The sequence below is a fragment of the Eutrigla gurnardus genome (genome assembly GCF_963514095.1).
Source record: "Eutrigla gurnardus genome assembly, chromosome: 13".
Classification (NCBI taxonomy): Eukaryota; Metazoa; Chordata; class Actinopteri; order Perciformes; family Triglidae; genus Eutrigla; species Eutrigla gurnardus.
In genome coordinates this window covers 822,461-846,198 of record NC_139936.1, presented here as the reverse complement: position 1 = coordinate 846,198, position 23,738 = coordinate 822,461, and the positions used below count along the sequence as shown (strand labels likewise).

General features: G+C 47.5%; 1 protein-coding gene and 1 long non-coding RNA gene across 7 annotated transcripts; one reads left to right on the top strand and one right to left on the bottom strand.

Annotated features, from left to right (window-relative positions):
* The first annotated feature begins 434 nt into the window (after window positions 1-434).
* On the top strand, window positions 435-23,701 carry LOC311023407 (phosphatidylinositol 3-kinase regulatory subunit alpha-like). 6 transcript variants are annotated; one of them, XM_084025224.1, is made up of 18 exons: window positions 435-610; window positions 2,940-3,425; window positions 3,936-4,065; window positions 5,834-5,926; window positions 9,464-9,535; window positions 10,206-10,322; window positions 10,410-10,608; window positions 10,694-10,776; window positions 13,561-13,666; window positions 16,748-16,846; window positions 17,035-17,215; window positions 17,326-17,451; window positions 19,618-19,760; window positions 20,623-20,799; window positions 20,897-20,971; window positions 21,162-21,332; window positions 21,530-22,965; window positions 23,174-23,701. In XM_084025224.1, the coding sequence occupies exons 2-17, from the start codon at window positions 3,234-3,236 to the stop codon at window positions 21,717-21,719; spliced, it is 2,154 nt and encodes a 717-aa protein (XP_083881350.1). In that variant the 5' UTR covers window positions 435-610; window positions 2,940-3,233; the 3' UTR covers window positions 21,720-22,965; window positions 23,174-23,701. The 6 variants fall into 6 exon arrangements, with proteins under 6 accessions (XP_083881350.1, XP_083881347.1, XP_083881348.1 ...); XM_084025221.1 differs by having other exon boundaries at window positions 23,158-23,701; XM_084025222.1 differs by having other exon boundaries at window positions 23,142-23,701.
* LOC311023444 lies at window positions 19,768-20,722 on the bottom strand. Its single transcript, XR_014598211.1, has 3 exons — window positions 20,603-20,722; window positions 20,173-20,392; window positions 19,768-19,970 (listed from the first exon to the last, which is right to left on the bottom strand). It is a non-coding gene; the product is annotated as an uncharacterized lncRNA (long non-coding RNA).
* Window positions 23,702-23,738: the final 37 nt, after the last annotated feature.

Sequence of the window (23,738 nt, the reverse complement as noted above, 5' to 3'; positions counted from 1 at the left end):
CCTGCCTTGCTGTAATCGGTTTAATCTCCTAAGGCCAATGTTTTGTGGTCTCTTAGCGCGATGTATATATATAAACGAGTACTGAAATTGTGTTCAGATATTCGAATACTCGTTTGTCGCTGGTGCTGCAAAACACTCGTTCATTTATCCATACGTGTTCGTCAGACGTATTTTATTTTGAAAACCACCCGGAACTTGTAAATTCTGCTCGTTACGCTGTTATATAACATTTTAGCAAGTAAAATGTGTCAAAGTAGACTCTGGCAGTAACCATCTGAATGAATTTGTTTGAGTATTTCCACTGATGAGATTCTAGTCAAAGTGAATCTTTATTTGAAGTTTTCCTTTTGTGTAATATACTACATACGATTTTTTTATTTTGGCGATCTAGACCGGAAGTTGCTTTTAATGTCAATGCTAACTTGACGCTCGTCTAGCTAGCTGCTAAAATTCAGACGGATGAGCCACGAGTGTCTTGCTTTTGGAAAATAACCGATTAAATATTGGAACCAATCCGTTTTTTGGAAACCCCGGACGTCGTGTCTGCTCGTTGATCCAACATGGCGCCCGCGGTTCGCTCTGCCGGAGGTTCTAACGTTTAAACGAGAAGGTGAGACGTTTGGACGCGATTGACACCAGCTAGCAGGCTAAGCTAACAGTGGCTGGCATTGTCGTTTCCCGTTTCCTGGAGGCATCCAGGCTGCCCGACTCACGTCTGCTGTTTCACACAGTATCTCCTCTCACCGCGGGGTTCTGGTTGGAATTAAAATACTCACTTTAACTTTGTTTGTTTACCGCCGCCAGTCGGAAAGTACCGTAACGCGCCCTTTAAAACGCGGCGTGTTGGGTGTGAATGTAAGTTTATATCTGTAAAAGACCTAAATGTGGGGAAAGAAACCGTCTGCACGTCAAATACTAGTCATTAGTGTCTGCTCGGCCTCATTGATCTGGCGTGAAATCCCCTCTGTAAACCATCCATTCTGCGTTTATTACGGACTGACGGACTTCACGGAACCCCTTTGAGAATCTGCGAATTTGTGCGCATTTTTAACTGTACATCAGTAAAATTCATATATTTAAAAATATAAATAGTGTTGCTTGTTAGACAATTAGTTTTTTTATCTCTTCGTCTTGATAAATGTAGTCGGACATTAGTTTAGTATGATGTTAGGTCTGCTTGTTAGGGATTTTCTCCCGAAAGGAAGTGATAGATTAATAGATTGAACGTCATACACATGTACACATTGTAATCAAACGTTTAGGTCACGAACATGAATCTATATATTATTAATTTATATCAACACAAGTTAGATTATTACTTTATGTAACTTTCCAGCTTCTCCAGTGTGTAGATGTGATAAATCTCAGTGTTATAGAAGAGCTACTAACTATTATTGTGAGCATCATTTAGTCATGTGATGTATAGCACTGTTGCCCTTAAGGTACTACTTTACTCGGACTAGGATCTAACACTTGTTCTATTTTTAGCTCTTACTTTATCTCAATGATATGTTGTGGTTTCTTTGTTATCCTTCTTTTGACAAATGTACTTATTGTAAGTCGCTTTGGACAAAAGCTGACCTGAATGTATGCATTTAGCAGATTCTTTTGTCCATAGAGATTTATAATAAGTACATTTGTCAAAATAAAGAAACCACAACATATCATTGACGATAAAGTAAGAGTGAAAAATAGTGTTCGGTCCTCGTCTGAGTAAAGTAGTAGCTGTTCAGCAAACAGACCGTAAGAACAGCAGTGCTATGATCAAAGGGCTAAAGAAGAACAAAAAAGTGATTTCTTTTTAACCTGAAGATGAAAGTTTGAAATGTCTTGTTTTGTCTTTTATCAGAAAACTTAACTGAAATGTGAGGAATCCAAATATTTACACGATGAATTAGAAATAAAACTATGTTCTGATTAATTTACTGTTGATTCACTACTAGATGGATCGTCTGTCAGTTCAGCTCCAGTTTTGGTTGTAAATGATAACGTTCCTGTTTTTTAATCTCATTCACACAACAATTACCTCGAAGCAGAACACATTCTTGTTCTCTGGCTTCCTCCGATAACGCTGCTGCACAATATATTTATAACGCCTCAGAGGCTCAAATGTAGTCGTGTTGGTTGTGTTTTAAAAAAAAAAGAAAGAGAGGAAGAAAAACAGGATCACAACATCAAGAGGAAATCAATCTCCTGCTTTTAGAGATTAACCAGAGCAGAACGTGACAACGTGTTGAAATCAGGATGTTGGTGGTTTACGAGCTCATAACCAGTATGAGCTATTATTATTAGTATTATTATTATTATTAGTCTATCAAACCATTGGCTCCACATCTGAGAGCTTGACTATAAACATACATTGATAAGGTATTAGATATTAACTTCTCCGTGAACAAACACTCAGCACTTTGGCTGATTGTATGCAGACGTCAGTTAATTTCATTTTTTAAACTTTATAATATAATGTCTAATTAAATATATATTTTTTAGTACTTCATTAACAGTTAAATTAATAGATACAAATGAATGCATTCAAATTAGAAAAAAGAGACAAAACAACTTTTAGGGTGAAGCTTATTGTACCTTCCTCTTTTTAAATAAAATATTCGAAAAAACACAGAGCAGAAATGTTTCATCCAATAATAATCCCAGGTTTATACATGTTTACATGGTGAACTACACATTCTCAACACAGTCTCTCTGCTGGTCACCCTTGGGTGCTTCAAACCTTTACATCCTGGTTCTCTCTGATTTAATTAAACAGATTTAATCAGAATAGTTCAGACCATCATGAGACCAAGTTGGCCACGTTTCCATGGAAACGTTGGATCTTTAAAGTGTACCAGGTTATTTTTAAATATTTCTGGACTGCCGTCTCTGTTGAAACCGTGTCATTAATTCCGTTTTGTGTTATTTTCTCCCTCCTCCTCGTCTCTCAGGTAGATTCGTTGCCTCCCCAGATGTGGCCGCCACCTCTGCTGAGACTTCTGTTCATGAACGGCGAGGGCTCTCTGATTGGCCGTCTGTGGCTGGGCCTGGAGGGATGACAGGACTCTAGCAGACATGGAGACAGGAGAGACACACAGCTGGAAACGCCATCTTCACTCCCCCGACACTCTCCTCGTTAGCGTTCCTCGTTAGTTCCACTCAGGACAGAAGACTATTTTTATACCTTTTTATACTCAGAGCAGGTTTTGTTTTGCTAGTTCTATTGAAGCCATACGGACGTCAGGATGAGCTCCGAGGGCTTCCAGTACCGCGCGCTGTACGACTACAAGAAGGAGCGTGAGGAGGACATCGACCTGCACGTCGGCGACATGCTGCTGGTCAGCAAGGGAGCGCTGCTGGCGCTCGGCTGCACCAACGGAGGCGAGGAGCGGCCGTCCGAGATCGGCTGGCTGCCAGGCTTCAACGAGACCACACAGGTGAGACGCCAGGCTGGCCACCAGGGGGCGACTCCTCTCTGGTTGTATAGAAGTCTATGAGAAAATGGTCCTACTTCTCTCTGCTGGCCACCAGGGGGCGACTCCTCTCTGGTTGTATAGAAGTCTATGAGAAAATGGTCCTACTTCTCTCTGCTGGCCACCAGGGGGCGACTCCTCTCTGGTTGTATAGAAGTCTATGAGAAAATGGTCCTACTTCTCTCTGCTGGCCACCAGGGGGCGACTCCTCTCTGGTTGTATAGAAGTCTATGAGAAAATGGTCCTACTTCTCTCTTGATGTATTATCTCAGTAAACATTGTAGACATGAGTTTATGGTCTCAATCTCTAGTTTCAAGTCTTCTTCAATCCAGCATGATGTTCATTTAGTACATTATGGTCCATTTAGAGTCCACCAGACCAGAAAGCAGGGGATGCTTTAGGGGGCGGGGCTTACCTGCTGATTGACAGGTCCATTTAGCGTAACCTTCTGTCCGTCCGTCTCTGAACGACAGGAGAAAGGCGACTTCCCGGGGACGTATGTGGAGTTCATCGGCAGGAAGAGGATGTCCCCGCCCACGCCGAAGCCCCGCCCACCCAGACCGGCGTCTGCAGCGTCCGTGAGGACCGACTCCGAGTCCGAGGGTGAGTACCAAAACATCTGGGTAGGAGATTTAGTCTAGATCAGGTCCAAGTCTAGACTCGGGACGGGACCATACAGCATTTTCTAATAAAAAACCGCTGATCGTGGTGAATTTCGGGATAATCGTCATTAAAAACACGATGCTGCCTTTTTAAAACATGTATTTCAAATCATCATTTGTTTCTTAGAATATAAAGATCCACGATGTTTTAGTGTCATTGAAGCACATTTCCATGATTATTTTTATGACATCGTGAATCCATGTTACTTTCAGCAGGATCATCGTGACGAGAACTTTTAATATGATCTTGACCTGGTGGTGCAAAGCATCATGGGTAACCGGTCAGAAACGTCTACGACATGGTGATAGAAACTAACTGTTTAGAGGCTCAAAAATATGAAAACACAAACAGTCCCATTAATAAACAAATGAGATCTGGTTTATAATAGATGTTGCCGTGGGAACGACATATCTAACTAACTGTTTACATCCCATTAAAATGTGAAGCTGCTTCCAGTTTCTCTTTATTATAAATCACGTTTGTTTTTCTCTGAAGAAGCTGAAGTTTTCACCTGAAGTTCGTGACTCACTCACGTTTCCTGCTGCAGGAAGCAGCAGCTTGTGGTCGGAAACTGGTCTCGGGTCTAGTCTCAGGTCTGATCTCAGGTCTGGTCTCAGGTCTAGTCTCAGGTCTGGACTCGGGTCTGATCTCAGGTCTGATCTCAGCTCTGGTGTCGGGTCTGGTGTCGGGTCTGGTCTCGGGTCTGGTCTCAGCTCTGGTCTCAGCTCTGGTGTCGGGTCTGGTCTCGGGTCTGGACTCGGGTCTGGTCTCAGCTCTGGTCTCAGCTCTGGTCTCAGCTCTGGTCTCGGGTCTGGTCTCGGGTCTGATCTCAGGTCTGGTCTCAGCTCTGGTCTCAGCTCTGGTGTCGGGTCTGGTCTCGGGTCTGGTCTCAGCTCTGGTCTCGGCTCTGGTGTCGGGTCTGGTCTCGGGTCTGGACTCGGGTCTGGTCTCAGCTCTGGTCTCAGCTCTGGTGTCGGGTCTAGTCTCAGGTCTGATCTCAGGTCTGGTCTCAGGTCTGGTCTCGGGTCTGATCTCAGGTCTGGTCTCAGGTCTGGTCTCAGGTCTGGTCTCAGCTCTGGTGTCGGGTCTGGTCTCGGGTCTGGTCTCGGGTCTGGTCTCAGCTCTGGTGTCGGGTCTGGTCTCGGGTCTGGTCTCAGCTCTGGTCTCAGCTCTGGTCTCAGGTCTGGTCTCAGCTCTGGTCTCAGCTCTGGTGTCGGGTCTGGACTCGGGTCTGGACTCGGGTCTGGTCTCAGGTCTAGTCTCAGGTCTGATCTCAGGTCTGATCTCAGGTCTGGTCTCAGGTCTGGTCTCAGGTCTGGTCTCAGCTCTGGTCTCAGGTCTGGTCTCAGGTCTGATCTCAGGTCTGATCTCAGCTCTGGTCTCAGCTCTGGTCTCAGGTCTGGTTTCAGGTCTGATCTCAGGTCTGGTCTCAGCTCTGGTCTCAGCTCTGGTCTCGGGTCTGGTCTCGGGTCTGGTCTCAGCTCTGGTCTCGGGTCTGCAGTGAAAACACAGGAAGTGTGTGTGGTGGCTGTTACCTGTGAGCTGAGAAGCTGCTGTAAAGCAGTTTGTGTTCGTGTTTGGTTTGACACGTGGTCGTCATGGCAACCTGTCTCACTTTCACCAGGACGGAAGTTTAACACACGGAGAGAAATAACAACACAACCATATATGGGTTTAATGATCTTGGTTGTTTTCTTTCCTTTTTTAGGGTTCACGTTGCCGGACCTCCCAGAGCAGTTCGGCCCTCCGGACACGGCACCCCCCCTCCTCAGCAGACTGATGGAGGCCGTGGAGACCAAAGGTCACACACAGACACACACACACACACACACACACAGGCACACACACACACACACACACACGCGCACACACAGGCACACACACACACGCACACAGGCACACACGCACGCACACACACACACACACACACACAACCACGCACACACACACGCACGCACGCACACACACACACACACACGCACGCACACACACACACACACACACACACACACACACACAACCACGCACACACACACGCACGCACGCACACACACACAACCACGCACACACGCACGCACGCACGCACGCACACACACACGCACACACACAGGCACACACGCACGCACACACACACACACGCACAACCACGCACACACACACGCACGCACACACGCACGCACACACACATTTGCTTGACTGAATTTATTGATCATGAGATCATTTTTTTTGTTCAAAGCTTTATAGAAATCCAAATATATACATCATTTCACTTTTTACTTTTCTTTAAAATAAATAAATACATACATTTTAATAAATAATATTAAAAGATTATTTTATTTTATTTTATGTGGTCTGTTGTTGATGTTGTGGTCTGTTGTTGCTGATGTGGTCTGTTGTTGAGTATGTGGTCTGTTGTTGAGTATGTGGTCTGTTGTTGCTGATGTGGTCTGTTGTTGAGTATGTGGTCTGTTGTTGCTGATGTGGTCTGATGTTGAGTATGTGGTCTGTTGTTGATGATGTGGTCTGTTGTTGATGTTGTGGTCTGTTGTTGCTGATGTGGTCTGTTGTTGAGTATGTGGTCTGTTGTTGAGTATGTGGTCTGTTGTTGCTGATGTGGTCTGTTGTTGAGTATGTGGTCTGTTGTTGCTGATGTGGTCTGATGTTGAGTATGTGGTCTGTTGTTGATGTTGTGGTCTGTTGTTGATGTCTGTTGTTGCTGATGTGGTCTGTTGTTGCTGATGTGGTCTGTTGTTGAGTATGTGGTCTGTTGTTGAGTATGTGGTCTGTTGTTGAGTATGTGGTCTGTTGTTGATGATGTGGTCTGTTGTTGAGTATGTGGTCTGTTGTTGCTGATGTGGTCTGTTGTTGAGTATGTGGTCTGTTGTTGAGTATGTGGTCTGTTGTTGAGTATGTGGTCTGTTGTTGCTGATGTGGTCTGTTGTTGATGTTTTGGTCTGTTGTTGAGTATGTGGTCTGTTGTTGAGTATGTGGTCTGTTGTTGATTATGTGGTCTGTTGTTGATGTTGTGGTCTGTTGTTGATGTTTTGGTCTGTTGTTGAGTATGTGGTCTGTTGTTGATTATGTGGTCTGTTGTTGATGTTGTGGTCTGTTGTTGCTGATGTGGTCTGTTGTTGAGTATGTGGTCTGTTGTTGCTGATGTGGTCTGTTGTTGCTGATGTGGTCTGTTGTTGAGTATGTGGTCTGTTGTTGAGTATGTGGTCTGTTGTTGAGTATGTGGTCTGATGTTGATGATGTGGTCTGTTGTTGAGTATGTGGTCTGTTGTTGATGATGTGGTCTGTTGTTGAGTATGTGGTCTGTTGTTGCTGATGTGGTCTGTTGTTGATGTTGTGGTCTGTTGTTGCTGATGTGGTCTGTTGTTGAGTATGTGGTCTGTTGTTGCTGATGTGGTCTGTTGTTGCTGATGTGGTCTGTTGTTGAGTATGTGGTCTGTTGTTGATGTTGTGGTCTGTTGTTGATGTTTTGGTCTGTTGTTGAGTATGTGGTCTGTTGTTGAGTATGTGGTCTGTTGTTGATGTTGTGGTCTGTTGTTGATGTTGTGGTCTGTTGTTGATGTTGTGGTCTGTTGTTGATGTTGTGGTCTGTTGTTGCTGATGTGGTCTGTTGTTGAGTATGTGGTCTGTTGTTGAGTATGTGGTCTGTTGTTGCTGATGTGGTCTGTTGTTGATGTTGTGGTCTGTTGTTGATGTTGTGGTCTGTTGTTGAGTATGTGGTCTGTTGAGTATGTGGTCTGTTGTTGAGTATGTGGTCTGTTGTTGCTGATGTGGTCTGTTGTTGAGTATGTGGTCTGTTGTTGAGTATGTGGTCTGTTGTTGATGTTGTGGTCTGTTGTTGCTGATGTGGTCTGTTGTTGAGTATGTGGTCTGTTGTTGATGTTGTGGTCTGTTGTTGAGTATGTGGTCTGTTGTTGCTGATGTGGTCTGTTGTTGATGTTTTGGTCTGTTGTTGAGTATGTGGTCTGTTGTTGAGTATGTGGTCTGTTGTTGATGTTGTGGTCTGTTGTTGCTGATGTGGTCTGTTGTTGAGTATGTGGTCTGTTGTTGCTGATGTGGTCTGTTGTTGAGTATGTGGTCTGTTGTTGAGTATGTGGTCTGTTGTTGATGTTGTGGTCTGTTGTTGAGTATGTGGTCTGTTGTTGCTGATGTGGTCTGTTGTTGATGTTTTGGTCTGTTGTTGAGTATGTGGTCTGTTGTTGAGTATGTGGTCTGTTGTTGATGATGTGGTCTGTTGTTGCTGATGTGGTCTGTTGTTGCTGATGTGGTCTGTTGTTGAGTATGTGGTCTGTTGTTGCTGATGTGGTCTGTTGTTGCTGATGTGGTCTGTTGTTGCTGATGTGGTCTGTTGTTGCTGATGTGGTCTGTTGTTGAGTATGTGGTCTGTTGTTGAGTATGTGGTCTGTTGTTGATGTTGTGGTCTGTTGTTGAGTATGTGGTCTGTTGTTGCTGATGTGGTCTGTTGTTGATGTTTTGGTCTGTTGTTGAGTATGTGGTCTGTTGTTGAGTATGTGGTCTGTTGTTGATGTTGTGGTCTGTTGTTGCTGATGTGGTCTGTTGTTGAGTATGTGGTCTGTTGTTGAGTATGTGGTCTGTTGTTGCTGATGTGGTCTGTTGTTGAGTATGTGGTCTGTTGTTGAGTATGTGGTCTGTTGTTGATGATGTGGTCTGTTGTTGCTGATGTGGTCTGTTGTTGCTGATGTGGTCTGTTGTTGCTGATGTGGTCTGTTGTTGATGTTGTGGTCTGTTGTTGCTGATGTGGTCTGTTGTTGCTGATGTGGTCTGTTGTTGAGTATGTGGTCTGTTGTTGAGTATGTGGTCTGTTGTTGAGTATGTGGTCTGTTGTTGCTGATGTGGTCTGTTGTTGCTGATGTGGTCTGTTGAGTATGTGGTCTGTTGTTGAGTATGTGGTCTGTTGTTGAGTATGTGGTCTGTTGTTGAGTATGTGGTCTGTTGTTGATGATGTGGTCTGTTGTTGCTGATGTGGTCTGTTGTTGCTGATGTGGTCTGTTGTTGATGTTGTGGTCTGTTGTTGCTGATGTGGTCTGTTGTTGCTGATGTGGTCTGTTGTTGAGTATGTGGTCTGTTGTTGAGTATGTGGTCTGTTGTTGAGTATGTGGTCTGTTGTTGCTGATGTGGTCTGTTGTTGCTGATGTGGTCTGTTGTTGCTGATGTGGTCTGTTGTTGCTGATGTGGTCTGTTGTTGCTGATGTGGTCTGTTGTTGAGTATGTGGTCTGTTGTTGAGTATGTGGTCTGTTGTTGATGTTGTGGTCTGTTGTTGAGTATGTGGTCTGTTGTTGCTGATGTGGTCTGTTGTTGCTGCAGGTCTGGAAAGTCTCGGTGTGTATCGCGGTCTGAGCGGAGGAGGTCCGGACACCCGGCAGCTGGCCGATGCAGGTGAGGAGGCGTCTTCTTCTACTGGCGGACATGTTTGGAGTTTATAGAGTAGAGATGCAGACAGGAAGTAGAGAGAGAGAGAGGGAGAGCTGCATCTTCACCACCAACAGGATTCTTCTTATCTAGAAACTACAAATGAGTCAGCCAGGGAGGAGGCGGGGCTTAGTACCAGAGAGGAGGCGGGGCTTAGTGCCAGAGAGGAGACAGGGCTTAGTGCCAGAGAGGGGGCGGGGCTTAGTACAAGAGAGGAGGCGGGACTTAGTGCCAGAGAAAAGGCGGGGCTTAGTACCAGAGAGAGGGCGGGTCTTAGTACCAGAGAGGAGGCGGGGCTTAGTACCAGAGAGGAGACGGGGCTTAGTACCAGAGAGAGGGCGGTCTTAGTACCAGAGAGGAGGTGGGGCTTAGTACCAGAGAGAGGGCGGTCTTACTACCAGAGAGGAGGTGGGGCTTAGTACCAGAGAGAGGGCGGTCTTAGTGCCAGAGAGGAGGCGGGGCTTCCCTCCCCACCCCAACCAGATGTACTCCATCACGGCTGAAATCTCCACTATCGCTGCTTTGTACATGTTGAAGTCCCAGATCCACCAGGAACCCAGACCCCGTCCTCTCTGGGTTCATGACATCGTCATGACATCATATAAATATAAATAACTGGGGGGGTGTTTGTTTTCAGACCTGGAGCAGCTGGAGGTGTCGTCCCTGTGTGACGGGGTGTTCCGGTTCCTGCAGGACTTGCCCAGTCCGGTCCTGCCGTCCTCGCTGCAGGCCGACATGATTCAGGCAGTGCAAGGTCGGGATGAAGCCTCCGCCACGCCGCCGCCGCCGCCGCCCTCAGCAGCGTCCAAGTCCGTTAACCCTCCACTGTTTGTGTCTGCAGAGGTCCGGGACCTGGAGGAGTGTGCCCAGGTGCTGCGGGGGGTCGCCAGCTCGCCGGCCTGCCCGGCCCAGTACGGCCTGACCCTGCTCAGCGTGGTCCGACACCTGGCCCGGCTCTGTCTGCACGGCTCCAGGAACCAGCTGAGCCCCCAAAACCTGGCCGAGACCTTCAGCCCGCTGCTGTTCAGACAGGCTGCAGGGTCAGTAAACACCCCGTTATCATTTTAGTGTTCAACACCGCCGATCTGTATCTAATCTGACGGCAAGTCTCTGTTCCCGGTTCAGGTCTGAGTCCAGTCTGGATCCTCTGGTTCAGGTCCTGGAGGTTCTTATAACCAGCGAGCTCAACATGAACCAGGCTGCACCAGGTTTGTGTGTTTACTTATATGTTGATTACATTTGTATCAGATAAGTTTAAAAAACGGCTGTAGATAATTAATCTGGCAGATCAGCTTATCGATCCGGGTCCTGAAGGTCCTGAAGGTGGTCTTGATTCAAAACTATGAAGTTGATCAGCTCTAAATGATTGATCTCTATAAGAATGAAAGTTAACGGGGTAAATGATGTGATCAGTTAGAGAGAAGGCGTCTCACTCTGGTGTTTCAGTGTCATGATACAGGAGGTGTTACTCCGATACGGCCAAAATATTATACTTGAGTTTATGTGATTTCTTCGATATTTAACTTCATATTTACAACCAGATTTCACATTTAACAGCCATATTTGAGACATATTTTTGGTAAAACATGAGACATATATAAGTACCCGTTCAGGTGAAGAGTGGTACTGCAGCAGGGAGACAGAAACCCACTAAATGATAAAGAATCAGGATGAAGTTCTGTGAGAAGTTGATGAAGGGAAGCTGCTGAAAGCAGGAAGACCACACAGTAAGTGTAGAAAGCTCTGGTCGAGTTGGTGGTTCCTGAGAAACCCAGTAAAACCAGACTCCAACACGTGGTCTCTGGTGGATCATGTGATGATGGATTACAGGAGACGCTGGACAGATTCAGAAAAGATGCCGAGTCATTTTATCAGAACATCTGGTCTCTGAGCCACGTTGTTGTTTTCCTGGTTTTCTGAATGGAGTTCTGCTGATCCAGGACCAGCTCAGAGCGGTTCCTGTCCTGCTGATCCAGGACCAGCTCAGAGCGGTTCCTGTCCTGCTCCATGGTTTGATGGTTTGACCTGGACCTGGACCTGATGCGTCAGGATACATTTTCAGTAACGGTCTTTGTTGGAGAGACGTAACGGAGGACAGCGTGTCGGTGATGCATCCTCCAGCATCACATGACCTGTTTGACTGGAGGCAGCGAGTTTTAAATGTTGCCGTGGAGACGAATCCTCCCTCGTCGCTCTCAGGTCCTCAACATGGCAGCGAAGTCCGGTTCTTAGTCCAGATGAGATTAAGGATTGTTTGCTCTACTTTTCAGATTTGCTCCTTAAACGATGATTTGATGCCCGATTAGAGGCGAAAGCTTAAAACGTCACATGAATTTAATCTTTCTGACTTCTTTGATCATAATTTAAATTAAAATGTTGCCAGTTCTAAACTTGGAGAAAGTTTATTAGATCCTCTTTTATGAGGAAAAAAACATCATAGGAGATCTCACCGCGTCTGAAGTTATGAAGAAGAAGAATCTATAAGATATATGTATATATATATATATATATATACATATACATACATACATACATGCATGCATATACGTATAAATATATATATATACATACATATACATAGATGCATATATATATACGTATAAATATATATATTTATATATATTTATACGTATATATATATATGCATCTATGTACATGTATGTATATATATATATATATCATGAACTCTGAGGTAAAACAAATGGATCCAGGTGTTTTTTTGGGTCTAGGATAAATACTGGTTTTCCAGAAGCAGGAAGGATCCACATAAAGCAACAAATGTCCATGAAAAACATTTGTACATGGTGTGATTGGTACTTTATTATTTCACTACATCATCACATTAAATAAGAAACAAATAGTCCGGTCACATAATAATAATAATAATAATAATAATAATAATAATAATTCCATTAATGACTCGTGAATGAGCAGTTCATCGTTATGTCACTGATTCATCCGGTCGGGCCGAGCGGCAGCTGAAACGATGACATCATCCATCCACACAGTGAAAGATGCAGCAGAGGAGGGGAGGGGGGGGTGTTGCCTCGGTGATATCACTGCCATCGCAGGATTGGCTGGGGGCAACGGTGATGTCACACATCTCCAAGCTGCTCTCCTGAGCTTTGAACTGAGGCTCGCGGAGGGAGACGGACGGAGACCAAAAGTTGCGTCGCTTTAAACCTTTTTAACCAGCGGAGACGACTGCAGGTCTGGGATCAGTTCTCTGGGCGGCTGGTTTCTCTGTGGACGAGTCTGAGGATGTGAACGGTCGACCTGCAGGTGCAGAGGGGGGGTCCAGGGGGAAGGAGCAAATCCTGCAGAACCGAGTGGTCAGTGCAGTCTTTAAATCAGAAGTGACAAAAAGAGAGATCGAGACCAGGACCCGTTTCTAGCAGATGACGTCAGGCTTCCCCCGAGGCTGGATCAGCTGTAGTCCGGACATCATGAGAGCCACTTCAGGAGGATCTGGGTTTGGTTTCTCACTCCTGAAGCTTCGCCGAGGCGGCTGAAGGTTTTTTTCCGAGGCGGACATGGAGCGAGAGGAGGGAGGCCGGGTCGAGGCCGAGCCCCCCAGGGGCCGAGACCAGATCCTCTGCTACATTAGTATGCAGAGTCCAGGTAGGAGCTCAGACCTGAACCTGGAGCCCGACACCTGGCCGTAGTCTGGCTCTCCTGTTGTCCTGCTGATTAGGATCAGGTTTTATCAGAAGTGATGATTTCATTTAGCGTTTGTGTTTGTGGTTATGTAGCTCGTAAACATGAATCGCTCCGATCACGTTGCTATGACAACGATATCTCGGTATCTAACAACCGCAGTATGATGGACTAGCATCCATCTAGGCTGCTCCTCCCGTTCCTGCCATGACGTCACCTTTTCATTCTCATTCAGCGCTTCCTGTCTCGGTCGCCATGCGGTCCGATACGCTCTCTTCATTGGGAACAATTGGAAAATTCTAGAACGTTAAGTTGAATCTCTCGTCTTGTTGCAGCGTTGCCTCCTAAACCCGTCAAGTCTGCGGCTCCAGCTGCTTCCTGCAGCTTCAACAACAGCATCTCCCTGCAGGACGCCGAGTGGTACTGGGGAGACATCTCCAGGTAATACACACGTCCGGTAGGACACACATCCCGGTAGTACACACGTTTGGTCATACACACATCCGGGTAGTACACACGTCCAAGCAATACACACATCCAGGTAGTACACATGTCCGGGTAATACACACATCCAGGTAGTACACATGTCCGGGTAATACACACATCCGGGTAGTACATGCGTCCAAGCAATACACACATCCGGGTAGTACACACGTCCAAGCAATACACACATCCGGGTAGTACACACGTCTGGTAATACACACATCCGGGTAGTACACACGTCCAAGCAATACACACATCCGGGTAGTACACACGTCTGGTAATACACACATCCGGGTAGTACACACGTCTGGTAATACACACGTCTGGTCATACACACATCCGGGTAGTACACACGTCCAAGCAATACACACATCCGGGTAGTACACACGTCTGGTAATACACACGTCCTGGTAATACACACGTTTGGTCATACACACATCCGGGTAGTACACACGTCCAAGCAATACACACATCCGGGTAGTACACACATCTGGTAATACACACGTCCGGGTAGTACACACGTCTGGTAATACACACGTCCGGGTACTATACACACGTCTGCTAATACACACGTCCGGGTAGAACATGCGTCTGCTAATACCCACGTCCCGGTAGTACACACGTTTGGTCATACACATGTCCGGGTAATACACAATCCGGGTAGTACATGCGTCCGGGTAGTACTAGGGATGGGTAAAAATATCGATTCAGCAATGCATTGCAATTCTTTTCCCCGCAATTCAATATCGATTCAGCCATTTTCTGAATCGATTCAAGCCCCTGGCCAGTGGGGGCGCTGTGACCGCCACCCTCGTGTGATTCGCGCTGTACGGACGGGGGCCGCACTAGACCAAACCATTACAATATGGCGACCGGTGTGAGTACAGCGCTCACACCGGCCGCGGAAGCGCTGCAAATAGGCGCGTAGCGGAGCCGCTTCCTTTCGGAGCCCGCTTCCTTTCGGCGCCCTTGTTAAGCGATAGTGTAGTTCACACCAGACGCGGAGCGCCGCGAATAGGCGCGGCCGTCCCGCGCTGTGAAGCGATCGTTTCGGCGTCTGCTCTATTCTTTGCGCGTGCCGCGAGCGAACGCGTCAGTTCTGGCAGGAAATCACACAAAGAGACACGAGACAATCCGGTCAATTTTCAAAATAAAAGCAATTTTCAAAATAAATTCCGCGATTAACAAATGCGATCATAGTTGTGTATCTCAACTCGCACTGGGAAACAGGAAGAGAAAATACATTTAATAAATGTGAAGAGTAGATAAACAAATATGTGCATTTCAACGGTATATCTGCACTACTACTGTCTACTACCATAGCTTCCGCGGCCGGTGTGAACCCGTTACATGCACTGTAGTTCAGTGTTTAAGCAGTGTCCTGTTTTATCATATCATGAGTTATACCACGGCTGTTCATAAGGCATGAAACTAAATAAATTATTTGAAAAAATGATCTGGTACTCTTACTTGTGTATTTCTACTTGATACTGAATCGATATCGAAGCATTTCAATCAATATCGAATCGAATCGATATTGAATCGAATCGCGACCCAACGAATCAAAATCGAATCGAATCGTGAGATTCTAAACAATACCCAGCCCTAGGTAGTACACGCGTCTGGTAATACACACTTCCAGGTAGTACACATGTCCAAGCAATACACACGTCCGGGTGGTACACACGTCCGGGTAGTACACACGTCTGGTAATACACACGTCCGGGTAGTACATGCGTCTGGTAATACACATGTCCGGGTAGTACATGCGTCTGGTAATACACATGTCCGGGTAGTACACACGTCTGGTAATACACACATCCGGGTAGTACATGCGTCTGGTAATACACATGCCCGGTAAGTACACACGTCTGGTAATACACACATCCGGGTAGTACATGCGTCTGGTAATACACATGCCCGGTAAGTACACACGTCTGGTAATACACACATCCGGGTAGTACATGCGTCTGGTAATACACATGCCCGGTAAGTACACACGTCCAAGCAATACAATACACACGTCCGGGTAGTACACACGTCTGGTAATACACACGTCCGGGTAGTACATGCGTCTGGTAATACACATGTCCGGGTAGTACACACGTCTGGTAATACACACATCCGGGTAGTACATGCGTCTGGTAATACACATGCCCGGTAAGTACACACGTCTGGTAATACACACATCCGGGTAGTACATGCGTCTGGTAATACACATGCCCGGTAAGTACACACGTCTGGTAATACACACATCCGGGTAGTACATGCGTCTGGTAATACACATGCCCGGTAAGTACACACGTCCAAGCAATACAATACACACGTCCGGGTAGTACACACGTCCGGGTAGTACACACGTCTGGTAATACACACATCCGGGTAGTACATGCGTCTGGTAATACACATGCCCGGTAAGTACACACGTCCAAGCAATACACACGTCCGGGTAGTACACACATCCAGGCTGCTTCCTCACATGGTGGAGTATAAGTACACTGTGGGAGTAGTACTTTCACTGCAACAGAGTACTGCAACTAGTACCGTGTGGTTTAGGTAATTTCATTGTAGCAGTATATTAATCGTTGGATATTACTTTTACTGCAGCATAATAGTTTGACTGTGGTATTAGTACTCCTACTAGAGCACATGGTCCTTTATAATACTATTCAAATTTCATTGCATATTTTTTTCAATATTCAAATTATATTCAAATATTTAATGCTCAAATTCAGCCTATTATTAATATTTACTACACAGGCTTACACGTTGCCAATGCCATTATCGGCAATGTGGTTGTTTTACTTCCTGTCCACTAGAGGGCGTTCCAAAAACATCACCAATAAACATGTTGAATCACCAACAGCTGACAGCTTCCTAGACTTCAGCATTCGAAGAGTACTGATTCTTTTACTATTTGAATTCTATTCTATTCCCCAAGTTCATTCCAACAGCCCCGACTCCTACTGTAACAGTTATTTTGACAGTGTGGTATTAGTACTCCTACTGATAACAGAGTATTTGTGTTGTGTCCTGTAGAGAGGAGGTGAACGAGAAGCTGAGAGACACAGCTGATGGTACGTTCCTGGTTCGAGACGCCTCCACCAAGATGCATGGGGATTATACTCTGACTCTCAGGTAAACAGAGATTATACTCTGACTCTAAGGTAAACGTCCTCACCATGAGGATGCTTTTATTTTGAAGTCAGTTTTCTTACCGTTGTACCTGTAATACACATGCACGGTAAAACAGGTTCCCTAGTTGTCCCACGTAGGAACCCGGCTGACCGGCCGGTCTGGTGTAACGAGTCTGTTTGAACCTCCAGGAAAGGAGGAAACAACAAGCTGATAAAGATCTTCCATCGGGAGGGGAAGTATGGCTTCTCTGACCCCTTGACCTTCAGCTCGGTGGTGGAGCTGATTAACCATTACCGCCACGAGTCCCTGGCCCAGTACAACCCCAAGCTGGATGTCAAGCTGCTCTACCCGGTCTCCAAGCACCAGCAGGTCTGGACCCAGTCTGAGCTCAGGGATGGTTTCTGGGTTGCTCAGGTGTTGTTGTTGATGTTGTTGATGTTGATGTTGTTGTTGTTGTTGTTGATGTGGTGGTGGTCCAGGACCAGGTGGTGAAGGAGGACAGTATTGAAGCTGTGGGGAAGAAGCTCCATGAGTATCACCTGCAGTACCAGGAGAAGAACCGAGAGTACGACCGGCTGTACGAGGAGTACACCAGAACCTCACAGGTACACAACACACCTGCAGGACACACAACACACCTGCAGCACACACGACACACAACACACGTGCAGCACACACGACACACAACACACCTGCAGCACACACGACACACAACACACCTGCAGCACACACGACACACAACACACCTGCAGGACACACGACACACCTGCAGCACACACAACACACCTGCAGGACACACGACACACCTGCAGGACACACGACACACCTGCAGCACACACGACACACCTGCAGGACACACGACACACCTGCAGCACACACCTGCAGGACACACGACACACAACACACCTGCAGGACACACCTGCAGGACACACAACACACCTGCAGGACACACGACACACCTGCAGGACACACCTGCAGGACACACAACACACCTGCAGGACACACAACACACCTGCAGGACACACAACACACCTGCAGGACACACAACACACCTGCAGGACACACGACACACCTGCAGGACACACCTGCAGGACACACCTGCAGGACACACCTGCAGGACACACAACACACCTGCAGCACACACGACACACAACACACCTGCAGGACACACGACACACCTGCAGGACACACGACACACCTGCAGCACACACGACACACGACACACCTGCAGCACACACGACACACGACACACCTGCAGCACACACGACACACCTGCAGCACACACGACACACCTGCAGCACACACCTGCAGGACACACGACACACCTGCAGCACACACCTGCAGGACACACGACACACCTGCAGGACACACGACACACCTGCAGCACACACGACACACCTGCAGGACACACGACACACCTGCAGCACACACGACACACCTGCAGGACACACGACACACCTGCAGGACACACGACACACCTGCAGGACACACGACACACGACACACCTGCAGCACACACGACACACGACACACCTGCAGCACACACGACACACGACACACCTGCAGCACACACGACACACCTGCAGCACACACGACACACCTGCAGCACACACGACACACCTGCAGCACACACCTGCAGCACACACGACACACCTGCAGCACACACCTGCAGGACACACGACACACCTGCAGCACACACCTGCAGGACACACGACACACGACACACCTGCAGCACACACCTGCAGGACACACGACACACGACACACCTGCAGGACATGCAACACACCATCAGGACACACAACACACCTGCAGGACACACGACACACCTGCAGCACACACGACACACGACACACCTGCAGCACACACGACACACGACACACCTGCAGGACACACGACACACCTGCAGGACACACGACACACCTGCAGGACACACGACACACCTGCAGGACACACGACACACCTGCAGGACACACGACACACCTGCAGGACACACGACACACCTGCAGGACACACGACACACCTGCAGGACACACGACACACCTGCAGCACACACGACACACGACACACCTGCAGCACACACGACACACGACACACCTGCAGGACACACGACACACCTGCAGGACACACGACACACCTGCAGCACACACCTGCAGGACACACGACACACCTGCAGCACACACCTGCAGGACACACGACACACCTGCAGGACACACGACACACCTGCAGGACACACGACACACCTGCAGCACACACGACACACCTGCAGGACACACGACACACCTGCAGCACACACGACACACCTGCAGGACACACGACACACCTGCAGGACACACGACACACCTGCAGGACACACGACACACGACACACCTGCAGCACACACGACACACCTGCAGCACACACGACACACGACACACCTGCAGCACACACGACACACCTGCAGCACACACGACACACCTGCAGCACACACCTGCAGCACACACGACACACCTGCAGCACACACCTGCAGGACACACGACACACCTGCAGCACACACCTGCAGGACACACGACACACCTGCAGCACACACCTGCAGGACACACGACACACGACACACCTGCAGGACATGCAACACACCATCAGGACACACAACACACCTGCAGCACACACGGCACACAGAACCAGCTGATAGGTGGACTCCAGTCACATGACTTCACCTGTACCTTTTGATTTAAATACTACAATCCACCTTCTTTGTTTCCTCCTCTTCCTCTCCTCCTGCTCCTCCTCCTGCAGGAGATCCAGATGAAGAGGACGGCCATCGAGGCCTTCAACGAGACCATAAAGATCTTCGAGGAGCAGTGTCAGACTCAGGAGCGATTCAGCAAAGAGTACATTGAGAAGTTTCGCCGAGAGGGCAACGACAAGGAGATCCAGAGGTAGAGCTGTTGCCACGGCAACTATGACGGAGACCTTTTTAAAAAACACACACACACACACACACACACACACGTGAAGGAGACCTTGTTGCCATGGCACCAGAGCCTGCAGGAAGAAACCACCTGCTGGTAAATTGACTGTGAAGGAAAATAAAGGTTCAACCTGCTAAAAGGTTTGTTTGATGAAGTTCATCTGAGACCTGGTGAGACCTTATTAGAGACCTTATTAGACCTGATGACACCTGGTTAGACCTGGTGAGACCTTATTAGACCTGATGACACCTGGTTAGACCTGGTGAGACCTGATTAGACCTGGTAAGACCTGATGACACCTGGTTAGACCTGGTGAGACTTGATTAGATCTGGTTAAACCTGATGACACCTGATGACACCTGGTTAGACCTGGTGAGACCTTATTAGACCTGGTGAGACCTTATTAGACCTGGTGAGACCTTGTTAGACCTGGTTAGACCTGGTGAGACCTGATGACACCTGGTTAGACCTGGTGAGACTTGATCAGACCTGGTTAGACCTGGTGAGACCTGATGACACCTGGTTAGACCTGGTGAGACTTGATTAGACCTGGTGAGACTTGATTAGACCTGGTTAAAACTGATGACACCTGATGACACCTGGTTAGACCTGGTGAGACTTGATTAGACCTGGTTAGACCTGGTGAGACCTGATGACACCTGGTTAGACCTGGTGAGACCTAATTAGACCTGGTTAGACCTGGTGAGACCTGATGACACCTGGTAAGACCTGATGACACCTGGTTAGACCTGGTGAGACTTGATTAGACCTGGTTAAAACTGATGACACCTGATGAGACCTGCTTAGACCTGGTCTGATCCTGTTCCAGGATCATGGAGAACTACGACAAGCTGAAGTCTCGTATCAGTGAGATCGTGGACAGCAAGCGCCACCTAGAGGTGGACCTGAAGAAGCAGGCGGCCGACTACAGGGAGATCGACAAGAAGATGAACAGCATCAAACCAGACCTGATCCAGCTCCGCAAGACCAGGGACCAGTACCTCATGTAAGACCTGCACACTCTGAAACACACAGAGGTGGTGTGGTCCTTGTACTCACGGCTGTGTACTCTGTGTACTCTTGTGTACTCTGTGTACTACCAGGTGGTTGACCCAGAAGGGAGTCCGTCAGAGGAAACTGAACGAGTGGCTCGGCCTGAAGAACGAAACCACGGAGGAGTGAGTCTGTCTGTCTGTCTGTCTGTCTGTCTGTCTGTCTGTCTGTCTGTCTGTCTGTCTGAATGAATGCAAGGCATTCTGGGAGTTATTAGGATTCAGTGTAAAAGAAACGGCCACCAGGGGGCCTTTAAGCCTGTCAGCGTGTTATATCTGTCATCTGATGCGTAGCGTGTTGTTGTCATGGTAACAGTGAGTACAGCATGGTGGAGGATGAGGAGGACCTTCCTCACCACGACGAGCGTCTGTGGCGTTTAGGAAACATCAACCGTCTTCAGGCCGAGTCTCTGCTGCGAGGGAAGAGAGACGGGACCTTCCTGGTCCGGGACAGCAGCAAGTCAGGCTGCTACGCCTGCTCCGTGGTGTAAGTCTCACTCTCTACCTGTCTCCCTGCCTGCTTCAGGTCTACCTGTTTACCTGCCTATCTACCTCTTTACCTGTCTACCTGTTTACCCGTCTATCTACCTCTTTACCTGTCTACCTGTTTACCCGTCTATCCACCTCTTTACCTGTCTGCCTTCTTCTCCTTTTTTGACCTCATGTGATCTGTGTCTCCCTCAGCGTGGACGGAGAGGTCAAACACTGCGTCATCAACAAGACCGGCACCGGGTTTGGCTTCGCCGAGCCCTACAACCTGTACGGGTCCCTGAAGGAGCTGGTCCTGCACTACCAGCACACCTCGCTGGTCCAGCACAACGACTCGCTGAACGTCACACTGGCCTTCCCCGTCTACAGCCAGCAGAGACGGTGACCCCCCGGTGACCCCCAGCGACCACGCGACACGTTCATAGTCCCGCATGATAACTGGACAATATAAACCGTCCTGGTTTCAATCAATACACCTGTTACCATGACGACGAGGCACCATGACGTTCTGGAGGAAAAACGTTTTACTGTCCAGTCCACGCTCGCGGTCAGAGTCACATGGGACGCATTTCCTCAGTTTTTAGACGCGTTAAAATATTCTCAACGCTCCTCAATGTCACACTTGACAACCAATCACATGGAGCAAGGGGCGGGCTTTACTACCGAACCACTTCCTTCCTGTTGTGATGGCGGTACAGAACAGGAACCGCCTTAAAACATCAAACACATTGCAATTCAGTGCAAAGCTAGCGGCTAACGGCTAGCGGAGGTGACCTTGAGTCACCTGATGATGCGTTTCTCTAGTCAGCAACAATGAGGTCATTTATAACACTGTCATGGTGGAAACTCAGTTTTTGGTGTGAAATAGAAGAAAATAATACATCCAGTTGTTTGAAAGAGATCACATTAATATAAAATATAAATTGATATGAATTAAATATGAATTATGACCGTTTAACTTCTAACGCTAAAACATTTACTGGAGGAAAAGGATTTCACACACATTTACATCTGTTTGTTTTTGCAACGTAACTCGGATATCTGAGGGAAAATGGCCGTTCAGGTTCACGACCACCCAGAGGATAAGCCCCGCCCCCTTCTTGGAAAAATATCTACGTTAGTCAACGACAAAGGACGTGTTTGATTGATCCTGCTAGCTAGCTAACTTAGCTACGTTCCGGAAACATCATCGGTCTCTCCGTTGAACACAGAACATGTTAAGTCTGGAATAAGATCCCATGGAGGGACAGGAAGGGGGCGGGGCTTCATTATGAACAGAAAGGCGTCGCATGTGATCGCGACCTCGCTGCGACTCATCGCGTTGAGGTCCTGAACGTCTCCTTGTTTTTGTCTCGTTGGAGGTCAGAGGTCACGTGGACCGGACCAGTGGACTCCTTTAATCATGACCCTGAACCGCTGATCCAAAACACGTCAACGCAACTGATGATGTCACAGACAAAATGGTGGACAATCCAGAGAGACTTCTCTACAGAAACACTGTGAGTGAACAACGTTTAGAACGAAGAGTCGACCCGAGCTGCGTTTTTTTGTACTTCAGGAAAAAATAAAGACGAATCATCCAAAGACTCTAAAACGACCGTCAGTGTTCTTCAAGGTCCGGTCTCTTCAAGGTCCGGTCTCATCAAGGTCCGGTCTCATCAAGGTCCGGTCTCTTCAAGGTCCGGTCTCTTCAATGTCCGGTCTCATCAATGTCCGGTCTCATCAAGGTCCGGTCTCTTCAAGGTCCGGTCTCTTCAATGTCCGGTCTCATCAATGTCCGGTCTCATCAAGGTCCGGTCTCGTCAAGGTCCGGTCTCTTCAAGGTCCGGTCTCTTCAAGGTCCGGTCTCTTCAAGGTCCGGTCTTCAGGTCTCTTCAGGTCCGCTCAGGTCCGTCTGATCTTCACCGAGCGGATCTACGATTCTTCAACTGTTTTCATTTCAATAAACGTCAGTCAGCACAAAGATTTTACTGATGAATCCTTCCGGATCTTTTGGGATCTACCGGATCCTCACGTTTCAAGGACTCGACGATTAAACGCAGCCTGAAAACTTTACTGATGGATTTTTATGTTTTTCTTCCTCTTTTGTGCTTTGGACTCGACTTCCTTTGAACCCGGTACACGAGATGATTTCAAGGACTCTCAAAGTATTAAATCTTTTTCTTTTTTTTTTTTTACAACCTGGATCAGATTCTTTTTTTGTTTTGTTTGGAAATGCCTTGAACTTTTCAAATTTGACTAATTTCCACAAAATGTGCTTTTTTCCTTTTTATTCTGACATTGAAACCCAACTAGTGAACACAAACAAGAATCTGTAACACGAGGTTAAATAAAGCTGTTGGTCTGAAGGCTTCAGTCACAAACGCCTGATGTTTCCTTTTTATTTCTTCTCCGCAATCAATAA

Bases quoted from the DNA above. Each gene is read 5' to 3' on its own strand.
- LOC311023407 (XM_084025224.1), top strand. From the start codon at position 3,234: ATGAGCTCCGAGGGCTTCCAGTACCGCGCGCTGTACGACTACAAGAAG. The intron at 4,066-5,833 runs GTGAGTACCAAA...TTCCTTTTTTAG, and splicing joins GACCGACTCCGAGTCCGAGG to GGTTCACGTTGCCGGACCTC. The intron at 9,536-10,205 runs GTGAGGAGGCGT...GTTTGTTTTCAG, and splicing joins CCGGCAGCTGGCCGATGCAG to ACCTGGAGCAGCTGGAGGTG.